Below are 12090 nucleotides of genomic sequence, written 5' to 3' on the forward strand. Positions count from 1 at the left end.
CGTAGAGTCGGGTGAGGCTTTCGCGAGCCAGTATCACAACTCAACTTCTCCCTCTGCCCAACGCTGCTTCTTTCCCCCTTCCATGGGCACTGACCCCAAAAACATAGCTCGCATACTAAGCGCTGCCTCAGGGCCTACTTCCTGGAGACCCCCACCTGTGATGCCCTTTATTTTCATCATATAGATCAGGAAACTGAGGCTCAGTGACATTAAGTCACTTGCTAACAACAGGTCATAAAAGTAGTAGGATACCAGGGTCTGGATTTGAACCCAGTAACTTTGACTCCAGAGCCCAAGCTCTCGACCACTCCTCAAAGCTGCTTCACGCCGCCTCCTGGTCACGGGGACAGTGAGTCACTGAGGATGCCGGGCGGCCTGCGTCATCACGGCTCACCGCCAGAGCCGAGTAAATCGCCTTTGCTCCCAAGTTAAAAAAGTACTACTAATAAACAACAATCACATACCAACCAGCCCAGGTGCCTGCTCTTCCCACTCAGACCCAAGACAAGAGAAGGGGCGCGTACAGTCGGAAAAGTGGAAGATGCGCCACGTGCATCCCTTGAGAACAGGAGCTCGGCCAGTGGCATGGCCCAATTCAGCCCAAGGTGGGACAGTTAAGCCAAGACACGTGGCCTGGAAAAGGTGTTGAAGTGCAGAGGAAGCCGAGGCGAGCAAACCAGTAAATACAGAAATGAACAGCAGCAATCAAACGCCACCCAAAAGAACCACAACCCTTTTGGAGGTGAGGGGGGACGAAGGGGAAAAGAGTGACTCCATAGTTTCCTACTGAACAAAAGATCCCAAGTCCAGGTGAGGACTCTTTTTTGGCAGACCTCCTGCCCACTCTCAGAGGCCTCTATTCCCATAATGTAAATGTTTGGGCTTTACCTAAAATTTGTTACGGGGTGGGGGGAAGAAAAAAAGCTGAGAAGGAAAGGAAAGGAAAGGAAAGGAAAGGAAAGGAAAGGAAAGGAAAGGAAAGGAAAGGAAAAGAAATAGAAATGGTTTCCCGTGCTCATGCTCAGGAAACCAAGGCACAACCCTGCAAATCCTCTATTTTTTTCCAGCTTTCATCCCACTCCGGAGGTGTCAACACATATGGACGACGGCAGATGTCAACGTGAAGATCCTGGAGAAATGATGTGAGTTACCCTCTCTTCTTTCTTGTTCCCACTCTGCTATGTTTTATTGCCCCTTCTAATGTAAAACTACCCCATCTGATTGTATACCTGCCTTGTCCTGGTCCCAGTGTGCAGCAAGAAAGCGAGGCCGAAGGAAGTGAATGCTCCCTGCCTGCTTTCCTGCCTGCCTGCTCGTAACATTGCACGCTCAGGCTCTGACCACTGAAACTGGTCAAGGGTCTTTGCTCCAAGGATGGGACTTAATGTGCCCAAGGCCATGCGGCTAATTAGTGGCAGAAGTGAAACCAGATGGAAGCTTCCTGATGCCCAGTCCACTCTATCTTGGCCCACCACACCTGGGATGACGATAATCAAAATGAGTACCCACATTCCCATGCTTTATGCTTCTAGAGAATTTTTCCTTTCTCAGATAAGCAACTATAAGAAGACTCCACCCATCTGTGAAGGCAGCAGGTGGGAAGCCAGTCCTTCAGAAGAGCTCTGCCCTGGGATGTCACCGCCCAGGGAGGTAAAATCCTTCCGTCAGTAAAGGACAAAATTCTAACAGCGGTGAGTCCAGGTTCCTTTGCTTGCCAGCAGGAGGGCAGGAGAAGTCTCCTTCCTTTTCCTGAGAAATAAGGGTCCAAAGGTGCTGCTGGTATCTGTGGAGTCCCTACACACCCACCTGGTGGCCAAAAATGTCCCAGGGATTGCAGGTACTTTTGACCGAGAACTTCCCACTTAACTGTGGCCAAACGAGGCCAGGGGAGAAAGAAGCTGGAACCAGAGCAGTTTTCCTGGCAGCTGTCCCTTGTACCGCGTCCTTGTTTGGACGAGCACAAACAAGCTTGGCTATTTATAGCTGGTGAAGACACGGTGGAAGGTGATGGGACACTGCCCACTCAATTCCCCTCCAAATTTCTGTTCTTTGTGCAGACTCTGCGAGCGTGTGTGGGAAGGGGCCTCTCTCCAAAGCCCATTCAGGGCACAAACCCACGACCCCCTAAGACAAAAGGAGGTTGACATCACACCCCTCATCTGCAAACCCACAGTTGGGCATCTCAGAGGGGCAAGGGGCTTTAAAGATGCCAAGAAGAGGGGGCAGTCATCATCATGCAACTCTGAGAAAAGTTTGTGAGGTGCCATTTGAGAAAATGTTCAAAGAAAGAGTCCGTGGAAAAAGCGTTGTATGACCCAACTAGCACCGTGCACGTGTGAGGCGTTTAGACCCCACTGGTCCCTTGCCTGGTTCGGACCATCCCTGGCAGGATAATAATTGGTGTGCCTCAGTCTGGGCTGGGGCTAAACCCTGTCACTACTGTTGGTTCTCGCTGCAGGAAATAAAATTCATTCTAGGGGCGGCTGGAAGAAGAGAGAAAGGTATTTACACAAATGAAATGAGGTCAGCAAACAATGCAGACATCCCTGCAAGGTGACAAGGTATTTTCCCCTGTGCCCTGTGGGGTCGCTATGCTCCAGAAATGAACTTCCCTCCCTCAGTCACGGCCTTCCGTGAGCCCTGACTTCCTCTGAATCTCTAGCTGCTTCTGAGGGAGGTGCTTCAAGCTTCCACCCCCTAAAGGTCTCTTGACGTGCTGTCTCAGAGCGTCCATGTCTCCCCACTCCCTCAGGGCTACAGTGCATGGCATGCTTCTCGCCATGTGGAAACCCCTCTCCCAGCGAGGTCACCACTGAGCAACCGCATGGCAGGAAAAGAAGCATGCGTGGATTTGCTGAGTGCCTCTCAGGGGCCAGGCAGAGGGTCAGGGGCTTGAGGTGCAGCAGCTGGTTTCAATCAGCACACCCGAGCAAGGCAGGCCTCAATCTACCATTTTGCAGAGGCAGAAGCAGAGACTCGGGGAGGTGCACACCTTGCCCAAGGTCACCGGCTGAGGAAGGAGAGGGCTGGGGTTTTGGCCCTGGTGTACCTGGCTCCAAAGCAATAGGTGGGCAGGAACCATCATGTCTGGCCTGGTTACCACAGTTTACTACCCAGAACAGGGCCGGGCCCAAACATAAGCGCGCGTGCATGTGCGTGCGTGCACACACACACACACACACACACACACACACACACTCCTCTCTCATCACTGTACCCATCTGTAAGCCCCCATTTTCCATCTTTTTTCCAAGTTTCTCACAAGACAAGCCTACACAAGCTTGGCCACCTGCCCATTCTCTCCAATTCATGCCAAGCCTGTCTCTAGCCACCAACCATTGCACAGAACTCCTGGACTGGGATCACCAAGGGTCAATACAAGTGACCAAAGCCTGTGGATGCCCTTCAGCCTCCCTGGTGCACACTGTGGTGGGGTTCTCGGAGCATGTTCAGCAAACCAGCGGCGGCAGGAGCAGCACTGGGAGCTTGCTCGAAATGCAAGTTCTCAGGCCTTCCCACAGATCCAGTGAGTTAGAAACTCCGGGGAGCAGCAATGTATGTGGTAATCAGTTTCCCACCGATCTGTAGTTGTTCCACATTCCTTTCTTCTGGCTTCCTTGACATCACACCCCATCCACCCTTTTTGATGGCACCTAGTCCTTCCTCTACCCTATAAATAACAATTTCCCCCACTGCTGGCTCCACTCTCTCCTCTTCTCTACTCTAATCTCCCGGAGGGATCATAGCCATTCCATGCTTGGAATTACCATCCATGAGCCAGTGACACCCACCTCTGTAACGTCTAGCCAAGATCTCTCTCCCGAATTCTCCAAAGACATGGCTGGTTCCTGATTTGGGGAAAAGAAGGGAAACGCTCCAACACTACATGATGCACCACTAGGACTCTTTGAAAAGACCTCTCAAACACTCGAGTAATCCAAAGTCCAAATGAGGGCCTAAACACCCAAGTGCACAATTTACGTGCCTGCTCGGGGAGCATTTGCACGCACCAGCGATCTTTTTCTTCCTCTTGTTTGATTAATTGACTGATTGGTTTATACCTTGTAAGAGCAAAGAGGTCTTTTTAAGTGCTTCCTTGTGGTAGGCATGGGGGCCAGACCCCTCACAGAGTGATCAGGACCTGGAAGCTGATTTCCTGTTCATCTGTAACCCCAGGGGCTTGAGCAGCCGGGCTGCCTGTGTAAATCTAAAGAAAAAGGAACTTCCATGTGGGTAAATTGGTCTCAAGAGAGACATCTGCCCTTCCCTAAGCACTGAGTTGATGTTTGGCATATAAATGTTTACTTAATCTTTGCCTCAAGCTCAAATGTCTCAGAGCTCGACGGCGTCTTATCTCCCAGTGTTCCTGTGAAATCCAGGCCCCATCTTCATTACAAGTAGAAACCTTGCAATTCCACTGCCGTCCCCACTGGAACCGGTGTTTCATCTTCATAGTAGGGCCTCCAGCCTTTCACAGGAAAAGTACCTCATGGGTTTACATTTAAAGCAACAGCCATCTCTGGGCGGCACAGGTCTGGGAAGTCACCGGGTCTCCTGCCCACAGCCTGGTGTCCAAGACCCAGATGCCCACCTTCTCACTGAGATCCCTCCTCCGACACAGGCTTCCACATCTGAAGTCAGGTGTGCCCTGCGGGATGCGTGAGCCACGGTACCAACTCCCCCACATCTGAGGTCTCCTCTCTGAATGGCTTGCTACCAGCCTGACCGTGGAATCTTTCTTATCACTGAATGTCTTCAGCTGCCAGAACACACTAACATCCATGGGGGAGGGCACTGGCTTCTAGAACATCAGCCTCCCCTCACTTTGGCTCTTGTCATCTTCCTGAGCCTATGACAGCCACGTGGGCAATCCATCCCCAATGCCAGCCCCTCCTTCCCCCGGTCCCTTCAGTTCTTATGACCTTCATTCATCTTCAGTCACCCAGATTCACGGCCCCTCTCTCTGTGGATAAGTTCATCTTCAGACCTACTCCACCTGTGAAGCGATGAGCACACGCCTCCCCTCTCTGACCAGCATCTGCCATTCTCCTGGCCATCGGTTCTTCTCTATGCTTGCTCACCTCACCTCCTCCTTATGCCTTTCAGCTTCACTTCCTTCCTCTCCACCCCGGGCCCCCTGTCTATCACTCACGGCCCCTGGAACACCGGCCTCGCTGTCCCCGCCCTGCCAGTCACCTGCCCCGTCTACGTGGAGAGCACGCGCTGCTCTGTGCTGGATGTGCTGTAGCAGACAACGGGCAGGATTCCCCTGCAACTCAGAACAAAGGTCCTGCTCCAGCTTCCCCGCTCTTTGGGAAGAAAATGAAAAAATACCACAAATTAGGGTATCTATGTTTGCAAGGATTAACAAACCTGTTCTAGCCTGCTTCTACCTCTTTCCCTGTTGGGTTTATTTACTTTTGAAGGCACACACCTGCCCTGCCCCTCAGGTTTCTGGCGTGCTGCCTCTGCTGCACAGAATAATCACTTGAGCTCAGAGCAACCTGCTTTTCTCCACCATTTCCTTGGATTTGTCCTGTATTTTCTTTTGGACCCTTCTCCCAAGTTCCAGCACCTCCTTTCACAGAGGTTTCTGAACCCACATTTGGTACATCGGTAATACGTGTTACGGGACATACAGCGTGAAAGGTTCGTGTGTATGTGTACACACACATACAAAAAGGTTTGGGTATATTCTGTCAACTGAAATCTTTTTATGATCAAATATCAAAACAAGTGAGTAGGCTCTATACTCTTAAGCTTCCGTTTTCTCAAGTGTGAAAATGTGGCGGACAGAATGTTCGTTGCCCACCGCCCCCCACCTTAGATACGTGGTGGGCTGGGTAAGACCAGTAGACTCTGTCTTCGCACACTGTGAAATAATAACGAAGGCACCCCCGAGGCATAGACTTTCAAACAAAGGAGGCACTTAGGGCCTACTAGAATCCCTTATCATTCAATTTTTAAATCAACTCTGGTACTAAATTTTATTTTTTGGGAAAAAGTCTTTTTTTTTTTCCCCCCTGTTAAAATTCCATACTCACTTACTTCCCGGAAATTGGAAGAGTATTCTTACCAATGGGTAAGTACATTAATGGCATGCTTCCACTTGCTCAGACTGGACACAAAACTGTGCCCGGGTGTCGTTCTAGTTCTCCTAGATGTGATTCCCGGAAACTGATCTATAGCTGAGCCCCAGCAACACTGAGATCCCGAACAGCGCCTTGCACGCAGGGGCCCCTCAATACATTGCTGTTACGCGAATGTATCTAAAAATGACTCCCCTCTTCCTAAACTTATGTATTCCTTTATCCTGAAAGATACTACTTCCTGTTTAAATGGAAAGAAACCAATCTCTTCTGGAAGCCACATTTGGCAGCAAGCTTTCTGGCTGGTGAGAGCAAGTGTGAGCCCAGACACTCCAGCGAGAGGGGCAATGCCTAGCTCCCTATGAGGATGGCAAATGATGACTGTGTGTCCGTGTGTTCACCTTTCTGTCCATCCATGTAGTCAGGGAAATCCTAGAGAGGATTTGGGTTTACACAGCAGACAGTGCCTTTTCTCCAGAGGATCACTGACACAAAACAGTTTGAACGGTGTTGACATTCCTACCTCAACTAATTGGGCAGAACAAAACAAGTTCATAAACCAATATACGGGTTGGTTGTCCAATGTACCTGCTTAGCAAAAAATATGAAGTGCACGAGGATTGAGAGACAATAAGCCTTTCTTTGATCTTCTTAAATCGCTTAAAGCTGAAATCCATGGCACACTGGGTGACTCAGAACATGAGACACACACACCACAGAGCTTGTACAGGGCCTGGGAAGGATGACGGGAGAGGCAAAAGTGAACAAAATGTAAGCACTGGCACATCCCTCCCTTTGTGGGAACCGTGGCATTCAACAAGTGTGTTAAATGAGCCACTACCATATGCTCAACCCTGTAAAGCATGTGGAGATGACAAAACACACTCTTGATCTGCTTTAAATCTGGTAAAGGAGTCCGCGGGTGTGAGCATCCCAAGTGCACAGCATGGGGCCCCACACTAGGCGAAACATGGGGTGTCAGGCATTTGGGAAACAGAGCAATCACAAGAAATAAGGGAAGGCTTCCAGAAGCTGGGTGTGCTAACTGGGCTCTGAATTCGGGGAGCGTTAACAGGTGCATGAGAGGTAGCCAGGAAAGGGTAGGGAACTGTCAAAAACGTGGGAGAATCTAGACGAGGGATTCTCACAGGGTGAATGAATGTGGGCCAGAAGCTTTCAGATTACGACCTGGGAGCTTGTTGAAAATGTAAATTCCCAGGCCCACCCCAGACCTACCAAGTCAGCGACCGTGGGGGTGGGGCCCAGTGATCTGTTGGAACAAGGTCTCCAGGTGACTCTGACCCATGCTCAAATTTGAGAATCACCAAGTTAGGGCAGGCACTGTCCTCCCTTCAACTGGCTGAGCAAGAGGCCAAAGCAGGTACTGGCTCCCCAAACGTTCCCAGCCTTGCCTCGATCTGCCATTTCCTAGGACTATCAGGCAGGAAGCCAGGGGCTCTCCTCCCTTGTCCTCTTTCTGCAGACCCAGTGCCCTGGGGGCTGGGCCACCACAGGGTGAGTGGGAGGTCGCAGATGTGAACAGTTACATTTCCCACTGGCTTATGTATGGAGCCCTCCTCACGCATCTTCCCTGGCGATCCGTACTTCTAATGGACAAACAGAAGACGTGCGAGCTGGAGGCAGAGAAGAGCGAGGGAGAGGCAAGAAGCGAAGGGGGCTTCTGTGAGCCCAGAAGGTCAGCAGTTATAATTTGCTTCTCCCTTGCATTCAGGTCCACGGGGGAACTAACGGGACCAGGTCTAATTGATGGCTCACAAAGTCTGCACCTATCCCACAACGAGACGGGTGACGGCAACCTTCCAAGGCAAAGAAGCCATTGGAATTGTCCTTCTCTTCGGATCAGATCATGAGAGAGAACAGCAAGAATATTATGGAAATTGTTACTGACCTCAGGGAAATGTGTGTAGTCCCTGGCAGACTAAGAGAGTTTGGCAGAACGTGCCCTCTTTTTCCCTTTCACCCGCCACAAAGCGATGTACAACCTTTGCTCTCCATTCCCTGTTTGCATAGCCTGTATTCTCTTCAGAAGCACTTAGGTTTACATAACATTTTTCTTCTGGAGTGCTGGCTTCTGGGCCAACCATGCTACTGAAGAGGCCCAAGCTAAGGTCACTGAGGCTGTCAAGTGGCCCCGTTGTGCACATGTGCAAACAGCCTTCTATCAGTCAGGAGAAGAGGGCACAACAGGTAAGGCCTGACCAACTCAATGGTGGCCCTGGTCTCATCGGTTTCCCCACGGGCCACCCTATAGTGGCAGTTGTTTGGACCTTGGGAGATGCCTGCCGAACAACACAGGGGAAGCAGCTGCCACTCCGAGAAGCTCACCCGCACTGAGATGCCCGCTGTGTTCAGCTGGGCAGCCCGGCCTCCCACAGGTGCGCTTACGTGCATCCACCATGGCTGGCAGGGATTCTGACATTTCTCAACCACTCACATGGCTACCCGCCTCTGTATTGGGGCAATATATTGTTGTTCATATTAAGAGTAAATGAGTCATGCTACCACATGGATGAACCTTGGGGCCATCAGGCTAAGTGAAATAAGCCAGTCACAGAAAGACAAATGCTCTAGGATTCCACTTACATGAGGCATCTAGAGGAGTCAAATTCACAGAGATAGAAAATACAGTTGACTCTTGAACAACACTGGTTTAAACTGGGTGGAGCCACTTACACGTGGGTTTTTTTTCAATGAATGCAGGCCAGTACTATGAATGTATTTTCTCTTCCTTATGATTTACTTAATGTTTTCTTTTCTCTAGCTTACTTTATTATAAGAATAAAGTCTATAATACAAAACATATAAACTATGTGTTAATCGACTCTTTACATTATTGGTAAAGCTTCCAGTCAACAGTAGGCTACTAGTGGTTATGTTTTTATACAGTCAAAAATTATACTTTTCAGCTACATGGGGGTTAGTGCCCCTACCCTGTGTATTCAAAGGTCTACTGCACAATGGTGGTCGGCAGGGGCTGGGGGAGGAGGAAGGGGAGTTAGCATTTAATGGGTCCAGAGTTTCAGTTTGGTAAGATGAAAAGAGGTCTACGAGTGGATGATAGTGGTTGCACAACAATGTGATGTCCTTAATGTCACAAATGGTTATGATGGTAAATTTTATGTTATGTGTATTTACCACAATTAAAAAATTTTTTACTAAGAAGTAAATGAGCGGGGTTCCTGGGTGGCTCAGTTGGTTAAGCACCCGACTTCGGCTCAGGTCATGACTTTGCAGTTCGTGAGTTCGAGCCCCACGTCAGGCTCTGTGCTGACAGCTCAGGGCCTGGGGCCTGCTTCTAATTCTGTGTGTGTCTCTCTCTCTGCCTCTCTGCCTCTCTCTTTCTCTCTCTCTCTCTCTCTCTCTCTCTCAAAAATAAATAAACATTAAAAATTTAAAGAAGGTAAATTAGCTGTTCTTGTGTCAGTGCATTTATACACCCAGTTCGACATGCAATAATAAGAATGACAACAAGGGCCACTTGGCTGGTTCAATCAGTGGAGCGTGTGACTCTTGATCTTCGGGTTGTCAGTTTGAGTCCCATGTTGGGTAAAGAGATGACTTAATAAAACCTTAAAAAAATAAGCATGACAATGAAACTAACACTGAGATACAAGGATGGGGCCACACACTTGGAAATTATCTTGGTCCATCCTTTTGGGTGTATCCCATTATCCTCCTCAATTTACAGATGGAAAAGTGAGGTGAGCGGGGCAGTGACATGCTGAGGCTCACATGCCTATGAGGTGAGGTGAGATGCAAACCTGGAGGCCTGCATGACTCCAAGGCAAGGGCGCTGAGGCCCCACGTGGCTCTCACCATGCAAACTTAACTCAAAAGAACAAAACCTATGTGCTGACAGGTAAGACCTCCAGGCCGCGAGCTTGCTCGGGTATAGGACACCAACACATAAAATACACATGTAACAGTGGAAAGCTCCGGCAACTAACTTGTGCAGAGAACACGACGCTTCTTTGCTCTGTGGTGAGCATCTCAGGTCTGGAAGAACAAAGTCCAACTGTGACTCCTCATCACTGACATGTGCGTCCCGCCAGCCAGTGAACAAATTTGAGTTGTGCCAGGCATATCTCAGAACTCAGGCCTGAACGATGCGTGTGCCTTGCCTTTGATGGTCTCATAGTTTGGAGACACGTACACTAAGACAATATTTGCCAGGCCGGGTCCTTGGTTCCACAAAAGGGCTGTGCAGTCAAGGGCAGAGGGAGCCTGGGGATGTGGAAAGAGGCACCAGAGAGCAGGGAGAGGGTCAGGGGACGGAGCCCCCAGTGAGATATGCATACCTGAGGCCAGCGGGACATCCAGTCTGAAGGGCAGCTGGCTTGCTCTAAAGAAGCACAGGGAAGGGCACCTGGGTGGCTCAGTCAGTTAAGCGTCCGACTCTTGATTTCAACTCAGGTCATGATCTCATGATTTGTGAGCTCGAGCCCCATGCTTGGGATTCTCTCTCTCTCTCTCTCTCTCTCTCTGCCTCTCCCCTGCTCGTTCTCTCTCTCTCTCAAAATGAATAACAAAACTAAAACAAAAATATCTCTAAAAAAAGAAAAGAATAACAGGGAAAAATCCCTGCATTTGAGCAGGGCCTGCCTGCCGGATACCTGATTCCCCACCTTCGAACCCTAAAACCCACGCTGTGCGTCCCGGCCTCACACCCACTGCTGCCCAAGCACAGGAGCAAGGACAGAAGTAGCCAGAGTTTGCAGACGGCTTTGCTACAGGATGGGCAGCTTTATCCCCCCTCCCTCAGCTGGCCACACTCACGGCCCCTCTCCTGGGTCCCACCGCCAACCCTCACCTGCCCCCTCACCCGCCCCCAGCGGCAAGAGCGGAGCAGTACCTGCTGTGGGTCAGGGGACCCACTGGTCGTTCAGGCCTCCTGGGGGGCAGCGCACCCGGTCTGCTGAGAGAATTGGTCTTGGGTGGCCGGGGCTTTTTTGGCGGGATGGCAGGAACGGAAGGCTTCTGTAAATCCAGTTTTGGCTCTCTCTCTGGTCTTTCTTTAAGTCATTGTTTAAAAAGCATAAAGAAGACAGAGAGACCTAGCGTAAGTGACAGTACATAGGGGCAGATTGTGCGTTTCCCTCTCTAAAAAAAAAAAAAACAACAACCACTGATGCTACTTGTGAAGGTAGAAGGTGAAAGAGCATCTTTTAAATTTTTTTAAATTTATTTACTTATTTTTAGAGCATCATTTATTCTCTGTCATGTGAGAAAAAGCCCCGTGCAGCTGCAGCCCACAGATCGCCTTTGCTCACGCTGGCCTCTGCCTGGAGGGCCTTTCTGGCCACTGCCCACCCGCGGTGAGGTCCTACTCATCCTTCCACAGGCCCACTCATCAGGCCTGGGCTCCCTTCTCGGCAGCAGAACCCACCCTCAGAGGCAGACTTCCCTGCTCCCTCACCTGAGCCCAGCAAGGCAGACTGCTCAGCAAATGGTTGGTGAGTTTGGTAAAACTCAGGACCTGCTGGGTGTGGGGAGGGAAGAGGCCCGACGCCTCTCAGGTCAGTCTGTGTAAAGGACCATGAGCCAATAAAATGGGGGGCATTTCCAGGAACAAGGAACTAATTCCGGATCCTTTTTGTGCACAGTTCAAACTTGGAAGGTAAACTGGGGTTTTACGGAGGGTTTTTGGAGTCAGAGCTACTAAAATGAAGTTAAAGTCAGATGTGACGGCCAAGTGAGTGCAGCATGACGGACAAGCTTCGTGTCTCCAGTTAGCCTTGCCCTGTGTGTGGTGTAAAAAGCATGCATCCGGGTGCCTGGGCAGCTCAGTCATTAAGCATCTGACTTTGGCTCAGGTCACGATCTCACGGTTTGTGAGTCTGAGTCCCGTATCGGGTGAGCACGAGCCCCGCTTAGGGTAAAACACGAACCCCGCTTCTGGTGAGCCCAGCTTCTCTCTCTCTCCCCCTCCCTCTCTCTCTGTTCCTTGTGGGATTCTCTTTCTCTGCCCCTAGCTCACTTG

General features: G+C 50.2%; 1 protein-coding gene across 10 annotated transcripts in view; it reads right to left on the reverse strand.

The window, feature by feature from the left end:
• SH3KBP1 (SH3 domain containing kinase binding protein 1) overlaps positions 1 to 12090 on the reverse strand; it is a 330782-nt gene that overhangs the window by 40300 nt on the left and 278392 nt on the right. For all 10 annotated transcript variants that reach the window (XM_040468252.1, XM_040468256.1, XM_040468254.1 and 7 more), the window contains one exon: positions 10963 to 11122. In XM_040468252.1, the coding sequence (XP_040324186.1) occupies positions 10963 to 11122 (160 nt within the window). The remainder of the gene's footprint in view (positions 1 to 10962; positions 11123 to 12090) is intronic.

The sequence above is a fragment of the Herpailurus yagouaroundi genome, unplaced genomic scaffold (genome assembly GCF_014898765.1).
Source record: "Herpailurus yagouaroundi ecotype Mexico unplaced genomic scaffold, PumYag 67690, whole genome shotgun sequence".
NCBI classification, from domain to species: Eukaryota; Metazoa; Chordata; class Mammalia; order Carnivora; family Felidae; genus Herpailurus; species Herpailurus yagouaroundi.